At 39.8% G+C, this 22,049-nt stretch overlaps 1 protein-coding gene across 8 annotated transcripts in view; it reads left to right on the top strand.

Moving 5' to 3' along the window:
• The window catches only part of CASK (calcium/calmodulin dependent serine protein kinase), a 353,809-nt gene that overhangs the window by 252,096 nt on the left and 79,664 nt on the right, over nt 1–22,049 (top strand). For all 8 annotated transcript variants that reach the window (XM_047715149.1, XM_047715152.1, XM_047715153.1 and 5 more), the window contains exons 9-10: nt 6,408–6,491; nt 20,486–20,585. In XM_047715149.1, the coding sequence (XP_047571105.1) occupies nt 6,408–6,491; nt 20,486–20,585 (184 nt within the window). The remainder of the gene's footprint in view (nt 1–6,407; nt 6,492–20,485; nt 20,586–22,049) is intronic.

The following is a 22,049-nucleotide window of genomic DNA, read 5'->3' on the forward strand; positions in this document are numbered from 1 at the left end:
ACTTATTTCGCTAAGCATGATACCCTCTAGTTCCATCCACGTCGTCGCAAATGGCAAGATTTCATTTCTTTTGATGGCTGCATAGTATTCCATTGTGTATATATACCACATCTTCTTTATCCATTCGTCTGTAGATGGACATCTAGGTTCTTTCCATAGTTTGGCTACTGTAGACATTGCTGCTATAAACATTCGGGTGCACGTGCCCCTTTGGATCACTACGTTTGTATCTTTAGGGTAAATACCCAGCAGTGCAATTGCTGGGTCATAGGGTAGTTCTATTTTCAACATTTTGAGGAACCTCCATGCTGTTTTCCAGAGTGGTTGCACCAGCTTGCATTCCCACCAACAGTGTAGGAGGGTTCCCCTTTCTCCGCATCCTCGCCAGCATCTGTCATTTCCTGACTTGTTAATTTTAGCCATTCTGACTGGTGTGAGGTGATATCTCATGGTGGTTTTGATTTGTATTTCCCTGATGCCGAGTGATATGGAGCACTTTTTCATGTGTCTGTTGGCCATCTGGATGTCTTCTTTGCAGAAATGTCTGTTCATGTCCTCTGCCCATTTCTTGATTGGATTATTTGTTCTTTGGGTGTTGAGTTTGCTAAGTTCTTTATAGATTTTGGACACTAGCCCTTTATCTGATATGTCACTTGCAAATATCTTCTCCCATTCTGTCAGTTGTCTTTTGGTTTTGTTCACTGTTTCCTTTGCTGTGCAAAAGCTTTTGATCTTGATGAAATCCCAAAAGTTCATTTTTGCCCTTGCTTCCCTTGCCTTTTGTGATGTTCCTAGGAAGATGTTGCTGCGGCTGACGTCGAAGAGGTTGCTGCCTGTGTTTTCCTCGAGGATTTTGATGGATTCCTTTCTCACATTGAGATCCTTCATCCATTTTGAGTCTATTTTCGTGTGTGGTGTAAGGAAATGATCCAATTTCATTTTTCTGCATGTGGCTGTCCAATTTTCCCAACACCATTTATTGAAGAGGCTGTCTTTGTTCCATTGGACATTCTTTCCTGCTTTGTCGAAGATGAGTTGACCATAGAGTTGAGGGTCCATTTCTGGGCTCTCTATTCTGTTCCATTGATCTATGTGTCTGTTTTTGTGCCAGTACCATGCTGTCTTGATGATGACAGCTTTGTAATAGAGCTTGAAGTCCGGAATTGTGATGCCACCAACTTTGGCTTTCTTTTTCAATATTCCTTTGGCTATTCGAGGTCTTTTCTGGTTCCATATAATTTTAGGATTATTTGTTCCATTTCTTTGAAAAAAATGGATGGTACTTTGATAGGAATTGCATTAAATGTGTAGATTGCTTTAGGTAGCATAGACATTTTCACAATATTTATTCTTCCAATGCAGGAGCATGGAACATTTTTCCATTTCTTTGTGTCTTCCTCAATTTCTTTCATGAGTACTTTATAGTTTTCTGAGTATAGATTCTTAGTCTCTTTGGTTAGGTTTATTCCTAGGTATCTTATAGTTTTGGGTGCAATTGTAAATGGGATGGACTCCTTAATTTCTCTTTCTTCTGTCTTGTTGTTGGTGTAGAGAAATGCAACTGATTTCTGTGCATTGATTTTATATCCTGACACTTTACTGAATTCCTGTACAAGTTCTAGCAGTTTTGGAGTGGAGTCTTTTGGGTTTTCCACATAGAGTATCATATCATCTGCGAAGAGTGATAGTTTGACTTCTTCTTTGCCGATTTGGATGCCTTTAATTTCCTTTTGTTGTCTGATTGCTGAGGCTAGGACTTCTAGTACTATGTTGAATAGCAGTGGTGATAACGGACATCCCTGCCGTGTTCCTGACCTTAGCGGAAAAGCTTTCAGTTTTTCTCCATTGAGAATGATATTTGCGGTGGGTTTGTCATAGATGGCTTTGATAATATTGAGGTATGTGCCGTCTATCCCTACACTTTGAAGAGTTTTGATCAGGAAGGGATGCTGTACTTTGTCAAATGCTTTTTCAGCATCTATGGAGAGTATCATATGGTTCTTGTTCTTTCTTTTATTAATGTGTTGTATCACATTGATTGATTTGCGGATGTTGAACCAGCCTTGCAGCCCTGGAATAAATCCCACTTGGTCGTGGTGAATAATCCTTTTAACGTACTGTTGAATCCTATTGGCTAGTATTTTGGCGAGAATTTTTGCATCTGTGTTCATCAAGGATATTGGTCTGTAGTTCTCTTTTTTGTTGGGATCCTTGTCTGGTTTTGGGATCAAGGTGATGCTGGCCTCATAAAATGAGTTTGGAAGTTTTCCTTCTATTGCTATTTTTTGGAACAGTTTCAGGAGAATAGGAATTAGTTCTTCTTTAAATGTTTGGTAGAATTCCCCCGGGAAGCCGTCTGGCCCTGGGCTTTTGTTTGTTTGGAGATTTTTGATGACTGTTTCAATCTCCTTACTGGTTATGGGTCTGTTCAGGCTTTCTATTTCTTCCTGGTTCAGTTGTGGTAGTTTATATGTCTCTAGGAATGCATCCATTTCTTCCAGATTGTCAAATTTGTTGGCGTAGAGTTGCTCATAGTATGTTCTTATAATTGTCTGTATTTCTTTGGTGTTCGTTGTGATCTCTCCTCTTTCATTCATGATTTTATTTATTTGGGTCCTTTCTCTTTTCTTTTGATAAGTCTGGCCAGGGGTTTATCAATCTTATTAATTCTTTCAAAGAACCAGCTCCTAGTTTCGTTGATTTGTTCTATTGTTTTTTTGGTTTCTATTTCATTGATTTCTGCTCTGATCTTTATGATTTCTCTTCTCCTGCTGGGTTTAGGGTTTCTTTCTTGTTCTTTCTCCAGCTCCTTTAGGTGTAGGGTTAGGTTGTGTACCTGAGACCTTTCGTGTTTCTTGAGAAAGGCTTGTACTGCTATATATTTTCCTCTCAGGACTGCCTTTGTTGTGTCCCACAGATTCTGAACTGTTGTGTTTTCATTATCATTTGTTTCCATAAATTTTTTCAATTCTTCTTTGATTTCCTGGTTGACCCATTCATTCTTTAGAAGGATGCTGTTTAGTCTCCATGTATTTGGGTTCTTTCCAAATTTCCTCTTGTTATTGAGTTCTAGCTTTAGAGCATTGTGGTCTGAAAATATGCAGGGAATGATCCCAATCTTTTGATACCGGTTGAGACTTGATTTAGGACCAAGAATGTGATCTATTCTGGAGAACGTTCCATGTGCACTAGAGAAGAATGTGTATTCTGTTGCTTTGGGATGAAATGTTCTGAATATATCTGTGATGTCCATCTGGTCCAGTGTGTCATTTAAGGCCTTGATTTCCTTGTTGATCTTTTGCTTGGATGATCTGTCCATTTCAGTGAGGGGAGTGTTAAAATCCCCTACTATGATTGTATTCTTGTCGATGTGTTTCTTTGATTTTGTTATTAATTGGTTTATATAGTTGGCTGCTCCCACGTTAGGGGCATAGATATTTAAAATTGTTAGATCTTCTTGTTGGACAGTTCCTTTGAGTATGATATAGTGTCCTTCCTCATCTCTTATTATAATCTTTGGCTTAAAATCTAATTGATCTGATATAAGGATTGCCACTCCTGCTTTCTTCTGATGTCCATTAGCATGGTAAATTCTTTTCCACCCCCTCACTTTAAACCTGGAGGTGTCTTCGGGTGTAAGATGAGTTTCTTGTAGGCAACATATAGATGGTTTTTGTTTTTTTATCCATTCTGATACCCTGTGTCTTTTGATTGGGGCATTTAGCCCATTAACATTCAGGGTAAGTATTGAGAGATATGAATTTAGTGCCATTGTATTGCCTGTAAGGTGACTGTTATTGTATATTGTCTCTGTTTCTTTCTGATCTACTACTTTGAGGGTCTCTCTTTGCTTAGAGGACCCCTTTCAATATTTCCTGTAGAGCTGGTTTGGTATTTGCAAATTCTTTCAGTTTTTGTTTGTCCTGGAAGCTTTTAATCTCTCCGTCTATTTTCAATGATAGCCTAGCTGGATATAGTATTCTTGGCTGCATGTTTTTCTCATTTAGTACTCTGAATATATCATGCCAGCTCTTTCTGGCCTGCCAGGTCTCTGTGGATAAGTCTGCTGCCAATCTAATATTTTTACCATTGTACGTTACAGACTTCTTTTCCCGGGCTGCTTTCAGGATCTTTTCTTTGTCACTAAGACTTGTCAATTTTACTATTAGGTGACGGGGTGTAGACCTATTCTTATTGATTTTGAGGGGGGTTCTCTGAACCTCCTGGATTTTGATGCTTGTTTCCTTTGCCATATTGGGGAAATTCTCTCCAATAATTCTCTCCATTATACCTTCTGCTCCCCTCTCTGTTTCCTCTTCTTCTGGAATCCCAATTATTCTAATGTTGTTTCGTCTTATGGTGTCACTTATCTCTCGAATTCTCCCCTCGTGGTCCAGTAGCTGTTTGTCCCTCTTTTGCTCAGCTTCTTTATTCTCTGTCATTTGGTCTTCTATATCACTAATTCTTTCTTCTGCCTCATTTATCCTAGCAGTGAGAGCCTCCATTTTTGATTGCACCTCATTAATAGCTTTTTTGATTTCAACTTGGTTCGATTTTAGTTCTTTTATTTCTCCAGAAAGGGCTTTTATATCTCCCGAGAGGGTTGCTTTAATATCTTCCATGCCTTTTTCAAGCCCGGCTAGAACCTTGAGAATCATCATTCTGAACTCTATATCTGACATATTACCAATGTCTGTATTGATTAGGTCCCTAGCCTTTGGTATTGCCTCTTGTTCTTTTTTTTGTTGTGAATTTTTCCGCCTTGTCATTTTGTCCAGATAAGAGTTTATGAAGGAGCAAGTAAAATACTAAAAGGGTGGCAACAACCCCAGGAAAATATGCTTTAGCCAAATCAGAAGAGATCCTGAATTGTGAGGGGGGAGAAAGGGGATAAAAAGGGGTTCAGAAAGAAAGAAAAAAAAACTATTAAAAAAAAAGAAAGCCGATAAAGAAAAAATATATATATATTAGATAAACTATTTAAAAAACGTTAAAAAAAGAAAACGGTAAAAGTTAAAAAAAATTTAGCAGAAGAAGAGAAAAAGAAAAAAAAATTGAAAAAGAAAAAAAAAATAAATTAACTGCAAGGCTAAAAAATCATGGGGAGAAAGCCATGAGTTCCGTGCTTTGCTTTCTTCTCCTCTGGAATTCTGCCGTTCTCCTTGGTAGGTGAACTTGGTCCTGGCTGGGTTTCCCGTAGATCTTCTGGGGGAGAGGCCCGTTGTAGTGATTCTCAAGCGTCTTTGCCCCAGGCGGAGTTGCACCGCCCTTACCCGGGGCCGCGCTGAGTCATCCGCTTGGGTTCGCTTTCGGGAGCTTTTGTTCCCTGAGCGCTTTCCGTAGAGTCCGGAGGACGGGAATAAAGATGGCGGCCTCTCGGTCTCCGGCCCGGAGGAGCCGAGAGCCCGGGGCCCCACTCCTCAGTGCGCCCTCAGAGAACAGCGCCAAATGACTCTCGTCACCCTGGCCTCCGGCCGCGCTCCGAGCTGACCGAGCCTGCGACCGGTTCAAGGCAACCCTGAGCTGAGAGTCACTCCTCGGCTCTGTCTCTGCAGCCGGCTTCCCCATTCTAATACCGGTAAGCTCTGCGACACTGAGACACCCCCGATCCTTCTGTGACCCTGCGGGACCTGAGGCCGCGCTTACCCCGCCTGGGCTTCACCCCAGTTAAGCCTCTGGAGCGATGTCCCTCAGCAGAACAGACTTTTAAAAGTCCTGATTTTGCTCCGTTGCTCCGCCGCTCGCCGGGAGCCGGCCCCTCCCCCTGCGGTCTATCTTCCCGTCGCTTTGGATTCACTTCTCCGCCAGTCCTACCTTGCAGAAAGTGGTTGATTTTCTGTTTCTGGAATTGCTGTTCTTCTTCTCTTCAATCTCCCGTTGGATTTGTAGGTGTTTGCAATCTTTAGATAAGCTATTTAGCTGATCTCCCGCTACCCGAAGTAGTCTCAGCCTGCTACTTCTCCGCCATCTTGACTCCTCCTCGATTTTTCTTTTTTTAAATCCAGTTATTCCAGATGACTCCAAATGCTCAGTCATTTGTGGAGTTAGTTTTTCACATGCTCGTATTACCTTATAAGATCATATCAAAGGTAATTTCATACTTTTCAGAATTATGGTCGCTTATCTTAGCCATATAGCCATACCTGAAAATTATATAACCCATTATTTTAGCCTTTTCTTATGTTGAAAAGATTATTTAAAAAAAAAAGATTATTTTACTATCACTTTTGACCTTCGTAGCTTTCATTTGATAATGTTTACCAGTATCATGGAATAAAATCTCCAGTATTCTAGAATTCAGTCTAAGTTTCATATTTAAGAAATTTGGGCTTTATTATTTGTTTTTGATTAAGTTTCTTCACTTTTTTAAATGGCTCCATATGTTCATTATCTTTCTTCTTTTATAGGAGCGGGATCGTTATGCCTACAAGATTCATCTTCCAGAAACAGTAGAGCAACTGAGGAAATTCAATGCAAGGAGGAAACTAAAGGTAATTAAAGAAATCAGCAAAAACCTTTCTTACAGCTAAATTCTCACTTCTGAAACTTACTTCAATAAGATTTTGGTTTTTAAATCATTTAAGGTAATATCTAAGTGTGAATCTAAACAAAATGTTATAATAAATGGAAGATTAATCACATTTTGATTTGTATTCTGAAAATTCATAGCAGAGATATAATTTTTTAAATTTTTTAAAAGTTTTTATTTACTTATTGATCTGAGAGAGAGAGCGAGAAAGAGCTCAAGTGGTGGGGGTCAGTGGGAGGTGGGTAGGGAGAAGCAAGCTTCCTGCTGAGCAGGGATCCCAGTGTGGGACTCAATCTCAGGACCCCAGGATCATGACCCAAGTCAAAGTTAGACGCTTAACAGACTGAGCCACCCAGGCATCGCCATTTTCTCAAATATTTTGACAAAATGTGAGTTCAGCTCAATGAAAACAATACTGGGTTAGAATTGGATAACCATCACAAAGCAGACCACTACCTTGGTCTACTAGAAAATATTTTCAAATTACTTTACTCACCTTTTCTTTATTCTTCCTACGTACCTTTCTCCTTTTACCACTCTATCTGTGTCACCAAAAATATATATAATTATCCCATGTGGGGAGCCCATTTGATTTTTAAACGTTTTGTAAAAGACCAAACAAAAATAATGGAGTCTTTTAGCACTATTCAAAAATGTTATTTATCTATCTATCTATCTATTTATTTATTTGAGAGAAAGGGAGAGCAGGGGTAAAGGGAAAGGGAATCTCAAGCAGACTCTATGCTGAGCTCAGAGCCCAACACAGGGCTCAATCCCACAACCCTGAGATCATGACCTGAGCCAAAACCATGAGTTGGACGCTTAATCAACTGAGCAACCCAGGCTCCCCAGCACTATTCAAAAATGTTATGTGACAACATCATCCCCCTTCTCAGCTCTTTCCAACAGAGGAAACTCTATTATATTGTGGTCTTGAACTTAACTTACATTTGACTTATTTTTTATTACTATAAAAACATAATTTTTAACTCCTCTAAGTGGTTGATTGGTTAGTAGTCTTCCTGAGCCAGTGACTCCTGCCAATTATAAAACTTTGTGTTTTCGGATAGGTCATAAATTGCGATAACATTCACTATTCAACCCCTGAAATATATGAATAATTGTATACAACTCTAGATTTAGAAGAACACTTATATGAATTTGGGGTAACCTAGGCCACAATATAATGCTATAGATCTGAACTGTCCATCGTGGTAGCTGGTAGCCACATGTAGCTATTTAAATTTAAATCAATGAAAATTAAAACTAAAAGATCAGTTCCCTGGTCACACTAGCAAATTTCAAGTGCTCAGTAATCAAATGTGGGTGCCAAATCAGACCACACAGATATAGGACATCTCCATCATTGTAAAAAGTCCTTCTGGACTGTGCTATTGTACAGCAAGGGAAATTGCAACATGTCATTGTTGGTGATAATGATTCTCAGTTAAGCCTCTGCCCTAATTGTTTTTGCAGTCAGGGATTCAAACTGGCTCTTCTCTATTTGCTTTATTTTTTTTTTTAAAGATTTTTTTTTTATTTATTTGACAGAGAGATCACAAGCAGGCAGAGAGGCAGGCAGAGAGAGAGGAGGAAGCAGGCTCCCCGCTGAGCAGAGAGCCCGATGCGGGGCTCAATCCCAGGACTCTGAGATCATGACCTGAGCCAAAGGCAGCGGCTTAACCCACTGAGCCACCCAGGCGCCCCTTCTCTATTTGCTTTAAAAGTCCTTGGCAAAAATGATTATTAATGACATGCTAATATCAAGATGGTGCCCAAAGAAGTTTCCCCATCTTTGTTTTGTTTTCTTTTGTTTTAAAGATTTTATTTATTTGACAGAGAGCACAAGTAGGCAGAGCATCAGGCAGAGGGAGAAGGAGAAGCAGGCTCCCCGCTGAGCAAGGAGCCTGATGCAGGGACTCGATCCCAGGACCCTGAGGTCATGACCTGAGCCAAAGGCAGATGCTTAAGAGTCTGAGGCCACCCAGGCAACCCCTGCATCTTTAATATACACCTAAACCAATGTAGCCTACAAGACAGAAAAAAAAAAATCTTACTATACAAAGTGAAATTTGGCCAGCTGTTTTTGATGTTCATTTCCTCCCCAAAGAAACCATTAATTATCTTTTTTTCCCTCTCAACTCTTCCCTAGTCTTTTTAACTCTAGAACTGCTTTGGCCCTTATGACATTGCCTTGTCTGGGGCTTTTAGTACAGGCCTTTTACCATGGGGCTCAGGTTTGCTCTATCACAAGAAACCGATGCCATAGTTCTCCCAGTGCCACAAAATCAGACTCAGGCCTAAAATAGCCAGAGTGGTGACTAAGATTCATTTGGACAGGACAAAGCTGTTCCAGCAGAGAGGGGTCATATGAACTTACCACATCCCTTTGCAGAGCTATTTAAGGTTTCAAGACCCACCAAACAACCTAGAATTAGGAACATCAGCAGGGTTGTCATTGACATTTTTTGGCTTCTGGTAAGGCTCTATTCCTTTGTGTGATTCAGCCATCCTGGCTAAAGCATGTTATGCCTACCCTCCTCAAGGAACTCATTATCTTCATTCTGCCTCTTCTGTGAGCTTCTAGAAGAAGACTGCAACTTTGCTATCTCTCAGAACCCACCACACAGCTTTGTTTCAAGTGAACAGCTAGGTAACCATCCTTAGATCCAGGCACTGTTAAGCTCCTCAAATGTTGGACAATAACCTAATTTTTTGGACTCCCTCTGAAATGATTAAAAGGGAAGTTCACAGAAAGCAGTAGAAGATTGCTTTTGTTACTTAGAGGAAGTAAATTGTTATTGTCTGTGGCAAGAAGAAACAGAAGGAGTACAGTATTATGGGAAAGAGTGGGCCCTAGAGCTACATTGCCCTGGGGTAATCATGGCTCTGACACCTACTAGATGTGTGACCTTGAGCAAGTTGTTTAAATTTGCTATGCCTCAGAGCACCTGGGTGGCTCAGTCATTTGAGCATCTAACTCTTGATTTTGACTCAGGTCATGAACTTGAGTTCATGGTTGTGAGATCAAGTCCTGCATTGGGCTACATACTCAGTGTGAGTCTCCTTGTCCCCCTCCCTCTGCTCTTCCCCCTTGCTCCTGTGCATGCATGGGCTCTTTCTCTCTCAAATAAATGCATAAAATCTTTTAAATAAATAAATTTTCTGTGTCTCAGTTCCCTTATCTACAAGATGGGGATAATGATAATAGCTAACTCATAGGGCTGTAAGAATTCAATGAATTAATATCTTATAGCAGTTAGAATAGTATGTGGCATTCGTAAGTGTTCTATGCATATTGTTATTAACCTTATCATTGTTGTTACTGTTTTATTATGATTCTTTTTTTAAGATTTATTTACTTATTTGAGAGAATGAGAGTGCATGTAGGGGAAAGAATAGAGGGAGGGGAAGAGAGATAATCTCAAGCAGACTCCACTTCCAGTGTGGAACCTGACTCAGGGTTCAATCCCATGACCCAGAGATCATGACCTGAGCAGAAATCAAGAGTTGGTTGCTTAACCCACTGAGCCACCCAGTCACCCCTGTTTTATTATGATTCTAATGTTAATACCTTTGATTTGGTACTCTGTTTATGAATAACTGTAATTCCAGAATGGATACTCCATACCGTTTTAGCTTTTCTCTAGTCATTGACAGTAACATTTTGAAGTTTTTTTTTAAGATTTTATTTATACATTTGACAGAGAGATCACAAGTAGGCAGAGAGGCAGGCGGGGTGGGAGGAAGCAAGCTCCCTGCTGAGCAGAGAGCCTGATGCAGGGCTCGATCCCAGGACCCTGGGATCACGACCTGAAGGCAGAGGCTTAACCCACTGAGCCACCCACGTGCCCCATTTTGAAATTTTTAAAAGCTTTTTAAGATGTATAGATGGGGCACCTGGCTGGCTCAGTCAGTGGAGCATGCAGCTCCTAAATTCAAGGTTGGGGTCGTGAGCTGAAGCTCCACATTTGGTGTAGAGTTTATAATCAATCAATGAATCAATAAATAAGTACATACATATGTACATACATACATACATACATACAAATAATGTATAGATCACCAAAACCTCACTGGATAATCTCTGTTTATGTATTTCTTCCAAAGTAATTATGTAATTATGCTTAGACGATTTGGATCACTTGGATCATCATTTTCCCTCACGTGTACAGAGAGGATCTTATACTTGTAGTATATTGTAAAATGTACTTCCCTTCCAAAACAGTATGGAGGTCCCTCAAAAAGTTGAAAATAGAGCTACCCTATGACCCAGCATTCGCACTACTGGGTATTTACCCCAAAGATACAAATGTAGTGATCCGAAGGGGCCCGTGCACCCGAATGTTTATAGCAGCAATGTCCACAATAGCCAAACTATGGAAAGAACCTAGACGTCCGTCAACAGATGGATGGATAAAGAAGATGTTGTATATATCTACAATGGAATACTATGCAGCCATCAAAAAACCAATATCTTGCTATCTGCAGTGACATGGATGGAACTAGAGAGTATTATGCTAAGCAAAATAAGTCAGTTGGAAAAAGACAATTATCATACGACCTCTCTGATATAAGGAATTTGAGAGGCAGGGCAGGGGGTCGTGGTGGGTGGGGAGGGAAAAAAATGAAACAAGATGGGATCGGGAGGGAGACAAACATAAGAGACTCTTAATCTCACAAAACAAAGTAAGGGTTGCTGGGGGGTGGGAGGTGGGGAATAGGGATAAGGTGCCTGGGTTATGGACATTGGGGAGGGTATGTGCTATGGTGAGTGCTGTGAAATGTGTAAGCCTGATGATTCACTGACCTGTACCCCTGGGGAAAATAATACACTATATGTTAATATAAAAAAAAGAAACATTTACTTCCCTTCCACGACGCACGTCAAGTGTCATTTCCATCATGAGATACACATTCTTTAAAACAGTGGATCTCCAAGTGTGGTCCCCAGATCAGCAGCATTGGCATCACCTTGGAACCTCTTAAAAAATACATATTCTCAGGCTCTAGTACAATCAGGAAAGAAAACAAAAGATAACCGGTTTGGAAAGAAAGTAAAACTGTCGTTGTTTACAGATAACATGATCCTATATGTGGAAAATTGTAAGATATCCACAAAAAACTCATAGAAATAACAAACAGGGGTACCTGGGTGGCTTGGTTAAGTGTCCAGCTCTTGGTTTTGGCTCAGGTCATGATACTGGGGTCCTGGGATCAAGCCCCACATCAGGCTGTGCGCTCAGCATGGAGTCTGTTAGAGAATAGCTCCCTCTCCCTCTGTTCCTCCCCCTGCTTGTGTTCTTTCTCTCTCTCTCTAAAACAAATACAATCTTAAAAAAAAAGGGGGGGGGGATAACAAAGAAGTCCAGCAAGGTCACAGGATACAAGATCAGTATACAGAATTGAATTGTATTTCTATATATGAGCAATGAATAATCTTAAAATTAAGGAACAATTCCATTCATGGTAGCATCAAAAAGAATTAAATGCTTAAGTATAAATTTGACAAAAGAGGTACAAGACCTGTAAACTTACATTGCTGAGAGAAATTAAAGAAAAGCTAAATTAATGGAGAGATATTTAATGTTCATGGATTGGAAGTTTCAGTATTGTTAAGATGACAGTGTTTCCCAAGTTGATCTGTAGATTAAACACAAGCTCTTAAGCAGAAATTGACAGATTGGTCCTAAAAATTCATATGGAGATGCAAAGGACCTAGAATAGCCAAAATAATCTTGAAAAAAGGACCAAGTTGGAGGACTCATACTAACTTAACTATAAGGCTACAGTTATCAGGATTCTGGTACTAGTATGGGATAGGGGTAGACATGTAGATCAGTGGACACAGCTGAGAGTTGAGGAATAAACTCTTATATTTATGGTTAGTTGATTTCAATAAACGTGCCAAGGCAATTCAGTGGGGGAATGAGTAGTCTTCTCAGCAAATGGTTCTGGGACAATTGGATATCCCACGTGCAAAAAGAGACATAAAAGGCCACACATTGGATTCCATTTATTTGCAATATCTAGAATAGAGGTATTAATATCTGTAAATCCATAGAGACTGAAAGTGTACTGGTGACTGCCAGGTGCTGGGTAGTGACTGCTTAATGCTTATGAGGATTTGGGGGTGAGGGGAGGTGATGTTCTGGAACTAGGCAGAAACTGTGTCTGTACAACATCGTGAATGTACTGAATGCTAATGAATTGCACTTTATTTTTTTTAAGATTTTATTTAATTATTTGACAGAGAGAGAGCGAGAGAGCACGCACAAGTAGGCAGAGAGGTAGGCAGAGGAGATTGGGGGAAGCACGGTCCCTGGTGAGCAGAGAGCCCGATGCAGGGCTCGATCCCAGGACCCTGAGATCATGACCTGAGCCGAAGGCAGAGGCTTAACCCACTGAGCCACCCAGGCACCCCTGAATTGCACTTTAAAATGTTTAATTTTATGTAAATTTCCCATAGCCCACTTTTTTTTTTAACCATATGACAAAATACTTTTCTTACATACTGGTTGCCTTTTCAGTACCCTTAAGGGATATGACCCATTCCCATAGTAACCGTGGCTCACTGCACCACCCAGCTCACCCAAGGGACCAGCCTTCCCTCAGCCTTAGTTATGCTAGAGGTTGGAGGGGCATGTGTTTATTAAAAAAGTCTCATGGTTGATTATGGTATGGCCACCTTATTGAGAGTCATTACTCTTAAGCACAAACGGTAATGGTTCCACAAAATTCCATCATATTGTATATATCATAACTTAATTAACCAGCTGTTAGACACAGGATCACTTCCCATTTTCCACAGCCATGAATACTATTGTATTGTCTATTTTCATTAATAAAACTATGTATACCTATGATTAATTTCCTAGGGTAAGTTTTGTGCTAGTGGAATTGTTGGCATCAAAGTATATGCGTGTATTGAAGACTTTTGGTCTTTATAAATAACCTGCCCTCCAAAAGACTTATACCTGTTTGAGTAAATTTATATGTATTTTTGGTGAGTTTTACTTTTGAGGTTGAACCTTTTTCTCATTCTGAAAGTTTTGTGGAACTTTTGTATGCCAGAATATAAAACATTACTCATTTTACTTTGAAAGTTCAAGATTATGGCTCATTATTCATTACAGTAATATCTATACTCAACAATCAGAAAGTATTTCTTTCCATATTTGTTCATTCGTTTTGGCATGTAACCTCTCAGTAGGCCAAAGGGGATGATAAATCTCTAATGGGAGAATTATTTGAACAATTAACATTAACATCATTTTCAGACTATCTTTCACATACAGATTTTTTAAAAGTTAATGGAACCCTGCATGTGATTCAAATTATCACACACTTCTTTTTATTCTCCTCTCTTTCATTATTTGCTTCTACATCTTTGAGTGACAGTGGAAATTTGCATTTCTCATTTTGATTACCAGACATTTCAGATGTTGGGTTTTTTTTTTTCCGTCTTTTTGTTTTACACTAAGCTCTAGAGTTTTAATACTTTCCTTTAAAAAAATTCCTACAAACAATACTTCCTTTAATAAATACTGTAGGCCTCAGTATAAGACTAGATATGAGAATCCTATTTTCTCAAGTTGCATATTAACATAAGATGCACAAGACAGACTGTGATCTAGGCTGTCTAGAAAATTTGTGCTCAGGGGTATCTCTTAAGGAGACACACCTCTACTGTCACCCTGGGTGCTGTCTACTTGTAGTTACTGAGCCAGGAGTCAGGTTTGGGGGTGGGGGGCAGTGCTCGGGGAATGTCTGTCAGCATCTGAGCTTGTCTAGGGGAGAGACTCAAAGAATCTGTTCCAGAAATCATCTCGTTACTTCATGAATTATTTCTACCTCTAGAAAGCAAATTTCCCTACAGGGAAGCATGTTGAAGAAATTTTGTAAAGGAAAAAAAAGAGTAGAAGCAATAGGGGCGCCTGGGTGGCTCAGTCGGTTAAGCATCCAGCTCTTGATTTCAGCTCAGGTTGTGATCTCAGGGTTGTGAGATCAAACTCCAAACTGGGCATGGAACCTGCTTAAGATTCTCTCTCTCCCTCTGTCCCTTCCTAATCGCCCCCAAATCAAGTGCGCGCTCTCTCTCTCTTTAAAAAAAAAAAAATAGAAGCAGTATTCTGTATTTGGGTAAATGTATTGCATTCAGTTCAGGAAATGGTAAGTTTAATTCATGTAATTTAGTTTAGAGGATAAAACCATTTATTCCTTACACTGCACATAGAGAAAGTGAGGGAGATTTGTAATAATTTTCTATAACTTTCCTTTATCGATTTTGCAAATTGCCAAAGTATAGCCTGTGTGCTTCTCTGAATTACCAGTCAGTCCCTCAAATTCCTGAACTTTGCAGAACTAGAAAAACCTCGGGAATGCCATTGTCCAATACTTTACAGAGGTGTACTGTACATGCAATAGCCACTAGCCATATGTGGCAATTTTAATTTTAATGAACATCAAAGAAAATTTTACATTTGATTTCTCAGTTGCAGTAGCCATATATCAAGTGTTCACTACCACATGGGGGCTAATGGCCACTGTATGAAACGGTACAGGTATAGAACATTTCTGTCAGCTCAGAAAGTTCTGTTGTCCGGCACCATCTGGAATCCTGGCACCTCCAAGAGTAATGCTTGCACCTAACCATCGTCTTTTGAGCGGTCAACCAGGAAACTTTAATAGCTACCTTTTGGCAGTCTTCCCCTTTCTATTAACTCAACAACAACTAACAGGGATTTGTCGAGGACCTTTGCACCCTAACGAAAGCCAGCATTTACATACAGTCCTCTCCTGTAGCAAGGAGTGGTACAGAGGGGGTAAGTAATTAGCACAGTGGTTGTAGGTTCTACCTACTCAGAGCAGCAAGTCTGCTACCCAGAAAGCACCAATGACTCTGAAAAGTGAAAACTGTTATTGTGGTATGAACAGTTCCAGAAATAATAATTGAAGTGATTTTGATCTTTCTCTTGGTTTTACAAAGCAATTCTATTAATTTCTGATTCTGAAATATAGAATGTATTACTTCCCCAGTTAGGCAGTCTAGCTTTTGAAAGTTATTATGTACATTAAAAGACCATCTTTATAAAATACTTTTACACAGACCCAAAAGGATTCCTAAGATACCTATTCTGTGTAGTTGCTCTTAAATGTAGTCATATCTACTACACTTAACAAGTCTTATTGTTCAGCTTCTTCAGAGAAGATAGCACAGCCTCCTTTAGTCAGATATCCCGACTTAATGTTGTAAAATTACCTGTTTTAAACCTGCATTTGAGGTCCGTTTGAGTACCCTGTGCACATAGACTGTGCTGACTAGACCGAATGACAACACTGCCTATGACTCTATGGGGAGATACCAGGAGCTCTGGCGTCATCAGTCATCTCACCTCATCATCATCGAGGACCCAGTTCTTACATGTAATCAACCCAAATCCTTTACCATTTCTACCTTGAAATGGCTATCCAGCCTTCTGGTCATCTCTGTTCAGCCTCAACCTCTCCAAGTTCTATTTCACCCTTTTTAGGGCTTTGAGTTCAGTGTTCTGAACCCTAATAAAATGATCCTTTCTCAAATCTTTATGTGACATGAGTATTTGTATAACCCTGTGATGGGTTTTGCCCCTCAGTATATTACAGTATGACTCTGTGTTCTTTTGCCATTTGGATGCAAAGCCAATTATTCTTCATGTCATTTCAAAACTTGTGTTTGGTATTTGGACTTTTTAAAATGTACCTCCCTGCTTTTGTGTCTTTCGGGCTTCATGGTACTTGTTTCTGAGCTCAGGGCACCAAAAAGGGAGTATTGGCTTTTGGCTATTGTCAAGTCAGCAGTTCATCTGTATTCACTCTCCTGTTCATTTCTCTCTCTTTTTTTTAAGATTTTATTTATTTGACAGAGAGAGCACAAGCAGGGGGAGCAGCAGAGGGAGAGGGAGAAGCAGGCTCCCCACTGAGCAGGGAGCCCAACGTAGGGCTCAATCCCAGGATCCCGGGATCATGACCCGAGCTAAAGGCAGACACTTAACCAACTGAGCCATCCAGGCACCACTCTCCTGTTCCTTTCTTGATAACTGTGTTACCTCCTTAAGTGCATTGAGTAGTTTCAACTAGCAGAAGTCTGAGCTAACCATTTTCTTGTTTTCCGCTTCCTAAATGAGACACAGAATCATCTAACTGGGAGCATTCCCTTTGATGTTTGACACATAACAATAGTTAGGATTGAGTTGAGAATTATTACTTGTAGCTCTGTCTCTTTTTTAAAAAAGATTTACTTAATTATTTGAGAGAGAGTGTGTGAGTGTGTGTGTGTGTGTGTGTGTGTGTGGAGGGGCAGAGGGAGAAGGAAGGGTTTTTTTTTTATGGTTCAGTCAGCCAGCACAGATCATGAGGGTCTAAACTTTGTTGTTGTTGTTGTTGTTGTTGTTGTTGTTGTTGTTGTTTTAATGAAATTTTCTTTTTTCAGTGTTCCAAGATTCATTGTTTATGCACCACACCCAGTGCTCCATGCAATATGTGGGTATTAAGGAGGGCACGTATCGCATGGAGCACCCGGAGAAGCAAAGTCTTAAGCAGACACTGTGCTAAGCGCAGAGCCCAACATGGGGCTCAATCCCATGATTGTGAGATCACAACCTGAACCAAAACCAAGAGTCAGATGCTTAACCAACTGCACCACACAGGCACCCCAGTTCTCTTTTTGTTTGAATTCAGAATCTGCCTAATTTGCTTAGTGCAAAATTGTATCTTTAATGTCTGTTATCTTAGCAGATTGTGAATGGTCTTCTTAACTCATGGTCGTTATATTTCAGAACTTACTAAAGTATACCATCTAAATTAAAGTAGGTAGAAAACTTCTTTGTCAAGGATTTAATGAACTGACAGGTTTGAAGAACTACCTGTTTAAAATCTAGATTGATGTCATTGTACCCAGTCTCCTTCATAGCAATAGCGTAGTACAAGAGGAGGCACACTATGGCCTGGGCACCGAATCTGGCCCATAGCCTACTTTTATATATAAAGATTTATTGGAACACAGCAGTGTGCATATTGTCTGTGGCTGCTTTCATGCTACAGTGGCAGAGTTGAATAGTTGCGACAGAGACCAGATTCCCTTCAGGCCTCAAATATTCATCTGGCCCTTTATAGAAAAAGATTTCTGACACCTGCTATAGTAAAAACCCTTGAACTGGGAGAGCAGTCAGAGGACCTCAATTCTGTTTATGCTTGATTTTATCTCTTAAGTTGGCAGCAACCTTAACAGGTTGCAAAGCCTCTCCAGACCTCAGTTTCCTCACACGTAAAATGAGTCTTTTAGAATGACTCATCCGCTAAGGTTATAATTCTATAAATCCATACACTGTTTTGGACCTATTTTGCTGTTTTACATAATAGCTTTGCATTGACTATTCAAACTACATGCAGTCACTGAGTTTAGAGAACTAAATAAAGAAAACTGCTAACCATAAGACAGATAAATTAGAAACTTGCTACTATTGTCTTAAAAGAATTTACCTCTCTAAAGGCTCTTTTAAATAGTGCTTTCCTGGCATAAGTATTTCTAGATCTTTGAGTAGAGTAGTAGCTGGAACAGGCCCTGAAACATAAACTCAACATATTAAGAAACTCAGTTGAACTTCATTTGGAAAGAAAAATAAAGCATCTCTAAAATGTAGTTTCAGTGTGTGGGAAACTTTTGATATATAAAAATTCCATTCCCACCCAGCTTTTAGGGAACATGTGTGTATGTGAAATGAAATAAAGTTCTACTATAGAAAGAAGAACTCAACATTCGGTGCTGTTTCTTTTTTCATCGTGGTAACTGACTATAATGTTCCACATAGGGACCTCTCATGCATTAACCCTAGACTTCCAGAAATCTAAAAAGTTGGGGCACCTGGCTGGCTCAGTAGGAAGAATATGTGACTCTCAATCTTGGAGTTGTGAATTCAAGTCCCACGTTGGTGTAGAGATGACTTAAAAATAAAATCTTAAAAAAAGAAAAAAGGAAATCTAAAAAGTTGCCTGGAATGGTATCACCAAGATCGTGTCTCTTTTTTTTTTTTTTTGCCCTTCCCTTTTTGCGTTCAATTCATTTCTATGTATATTTGTAGAAAGAAATCCTAACATGCCCCCCCAAAATGAACCTTGTGGAAACATGCTTCTATTAATGTTTTCATATATTTAATAAATGCCTACACACATAAAAAATTTATCTTTTTCCCCCTCTCTAAAAAAAGGAGGGGTGTACCATCTGGGTGGCTCAATTAGTTAAGTCTCCATCTCTTGATTTCAGCTCAGATCATGATCTCAGGGTTGTGAGACTGAGCCCATGTTGGGTTCCATACTGGTCATGGAGTCTGCTTAAGATATTCTCTGCCCCCTCCCTCTCTTAAAAGAAAAAAAAAGGGTTTTTTTTCTTTCTTTGCAGAAAAATCCACGAGTTCAGTATTTAAAATTTATTTTTTTAAGATTTTATTTAGTTATTTGACAGACAGATCACAAGTAGGCAGAGAGGAGGCAGAGAGAGAGAGGAGGAAGCAGGCTCCCCGCGGAGTGGAGAGCCCGATGTGGGGCTCGATCCCAGGACCCTGGGATCATGACCTGAGCCGAAGGCAGAGGCTTTAAGCCACTGAGCCACCCAGACGCCCCTCAGTATTTAAAATTTAGACTTAGGGGCGCCTGGGTGGCTCAGTGGGTTAAAGCCTCTGCCTTCGGCTCAGGTCATGATCCCAGGGTCCTGGGATCGAGCCCTGCATCGGGCTCTCCGCTCGGCGGGGAGCCTGCTTCCTCCTCTCTCTCTCTGCCTCCTCTCTGCCTACTTGTGATCTGTCTGTCAAATAACTAAATAAAATCTTTAAAAAAAAAATTTAGACTTAGACTACTTAAGTGATTTGATACTTTAACTACCTAAATGAGCAATTCTACTTGGACCAGCAAAAGGCTGTGCTCATGTTCTAGCAATACATCGGTAAGCCTAAGATGGTTTATACTTCCAAAATGATTTACAGTTTGCAAAGCACTTTCGTATACAGTATGATTTTTGACAGCCCTGTACAGTAAGTTATGTCAGTTTTAATATTTTCACATTACAACTGAGAAAGACTTCAAGAGGTTATATAAGCAACTCAAGTAGTATCAGGCAGCTGGAAAATGGCAGAGCCGTGGAACATATTTTGACCCACGGATATTTTGACAGATATTTTGACCCACGCCTAACAGACTCGCAGAACTGAACATTTTCACAAAATAACTGTTATTGCTGTTCTTGTTACTGTCAAGGTTCCTGACATTCTTCCATCTAGCAGTCTGAAGGGGTGTCATGCGCTCAATAGGACAGTAATTCTCAACGAGGAGTCAGGGGAAGCTGTGTATGCTGTTTAAAGAGGCGCCTGTACTTGGTTCCGCTATGCGGCCTGACGGAGAATTATTGTCTTAGAGTAACACGTAGTCCCTGTTAACAAAGAGGGAGGGGCAAAAGATGTAAAAAAAAAAAAAAAAAAAAAGGACTCATTCCTATTTCCCAGAGATAATGCTGCTAGCATTTTCATATATGTTCAGTCTTTTATATCTGTATTAATCTTTGTTTTTCAAAAATGAGATCATACCATAGATTGTTTTGAAATCTTTTTTATGTAATTCACAAGCATCCTTCTGTTTTATTAAACATCCTTCAACATCCTTTCATAGTGACTGCAGAATATTCCATTTTGTGGTACATGCTGAGTTCAAGATGTAAATGGTTTCACATACTTTCCCCAGCCCCACTGGTGTTCTCCTCGTGTATGCATATGTGATTAATTTGAAGGAATCCAGAATCATTTAAAAGCTACCCCTCTTCTAGCTGTCATCTCCTATAGGTTTGACTCTCTGAATACTCCTTTAGTTTGTTATTGAACTTTTTTGTATTTACATATTTGTTTTAATTTTTCTTCCATCTTTTTGTTTTAGGGTGCAGTACTAGCAGCTGTGTCCAGTCACAAATTCAACTCCTTCTATGGGGATCCTCCTGAAGAGTTGCCAGATTTTTCCGAAGACCCTACCTCCTCAGGTAACTGGACCATTCATTCATTCACCAGTGTGAATCATTTGGTGTCTCATCCTTTCTCTGCAATTGTGAATAAACTTTTCCTATGAATCTAGTCACATCCCCCCAAGGAATTCTAAGGAAGTTTGTCAGCAACCAAATCCCATCCACGTGTGTCTAGTTCCTTTTAATTTTACTACTGAAGTTGCTTTCCCCTGCTGCTCCAAAACATTTTACTTTTTTCTTTTTACCTCAGAAATACTTTTCCCCCTTTCTCCACTCCAGACCCAACATTGTACTTCATCCAATCCAACATGGTGGTCATTTGTTTTGGATCTTTCTGATTGACTTATACCCCAACAAAAAACTTCTGTTGTACGATTTTCCCCATGTCAACCATAGCAGATCAGACTTTGAGACAACCCTGCTTTTAATTTTCTCTTTCAATATAAATTGTCTTGTGACTTCTCTCTCAAAACAATTTACAAGTTCTTCACTTTCGTAAAGTCTGTAACACATGTATACAAGCATTCGGGGGAGAAGAACACAGAAGAGTTACCTATTTGGATGAAATATATATAGGTACTCCTGGGGGGAAAAAAAACCCACCAGTGTTCACAAAATTATTTTATAAAACACTCAGATTTCCATTTTATTAGTGAGGTATTCTCAAGGATCATTTGTTAAAAATCCACAGTATCCATTTACATGTATATGTCTGTTATACTCTTCAAATTTCATTGATGTACGTACGTATTTACATCTGAATCATATGTCCTCTGCCCTCCGCTTTTCTTCCTTCTCACATTAGAGTCACTCAGTATTTGCCATGTGGTTGACTTTGGGCTGCTGGTTTAATTTTTGTAGTTTTGGGGCTGCCCATTCAGTATTCATGTATTACCATTGGGACTCAAGGCCCAGGGCCCTTCCTAAAGCATGAATTGTTTGTCGTTCACTATTAGCAATCTAGGAAGAATGGATGTGCTAATGCTTCTCTCCTGTTGGAATCATGAGCATTTATCAGTGTTTATGCTTCTTCTTTCTCTCTGTTTATACACATATGTGCACAAATATTCACTTCTATTTCTTACCAATTGGTATGTGCTTATTACATCTTGTGGAAAAGAACAGGATCAGGTTTCCCATTCCTGTAGCTATGTAGTTCCTCATTTTGACCTTTACCAATTGGGATGTGAATCTTCCTCTTTTGAGTAAAGGTGATTTCCAAAAATGATCAGAAATGGGAATCTTAGAAAAAAGACTCTCTGAAGAGAAGGTCTTGCTGGTTTCCTCTTGCACTGACTTTGTGACTATCCAGAGCCCTTACCACATGAAAGGCAAAGCTGTAGTTGTGTTTCTAGATGTGTTCTCCCATGCTCCCTGCTGTTCCATGTCTGTCTTTTCCTCTGCCAGTCCATTTTGTTCCCTCCCCCCTGTAGCACTTGGGGTGGTGTTAGCTCAAACCTCTCTTCTCTTCTCACACTCAGT

The sequence above is a fragment of the Lutra lutra genome, chromosome X, assembly GCF_902655055.1.
Source record: "Lutra lutra chromosome X, mLutLut1.2, whole genome shotgun sequence".
NCBI classification, from domain to species: domain Eukaryota; kingdom Metazoa; phylum Chordata; class Mammalia; order Carnivora; family Mustelidae; genus Lutra; species Lutra lutra.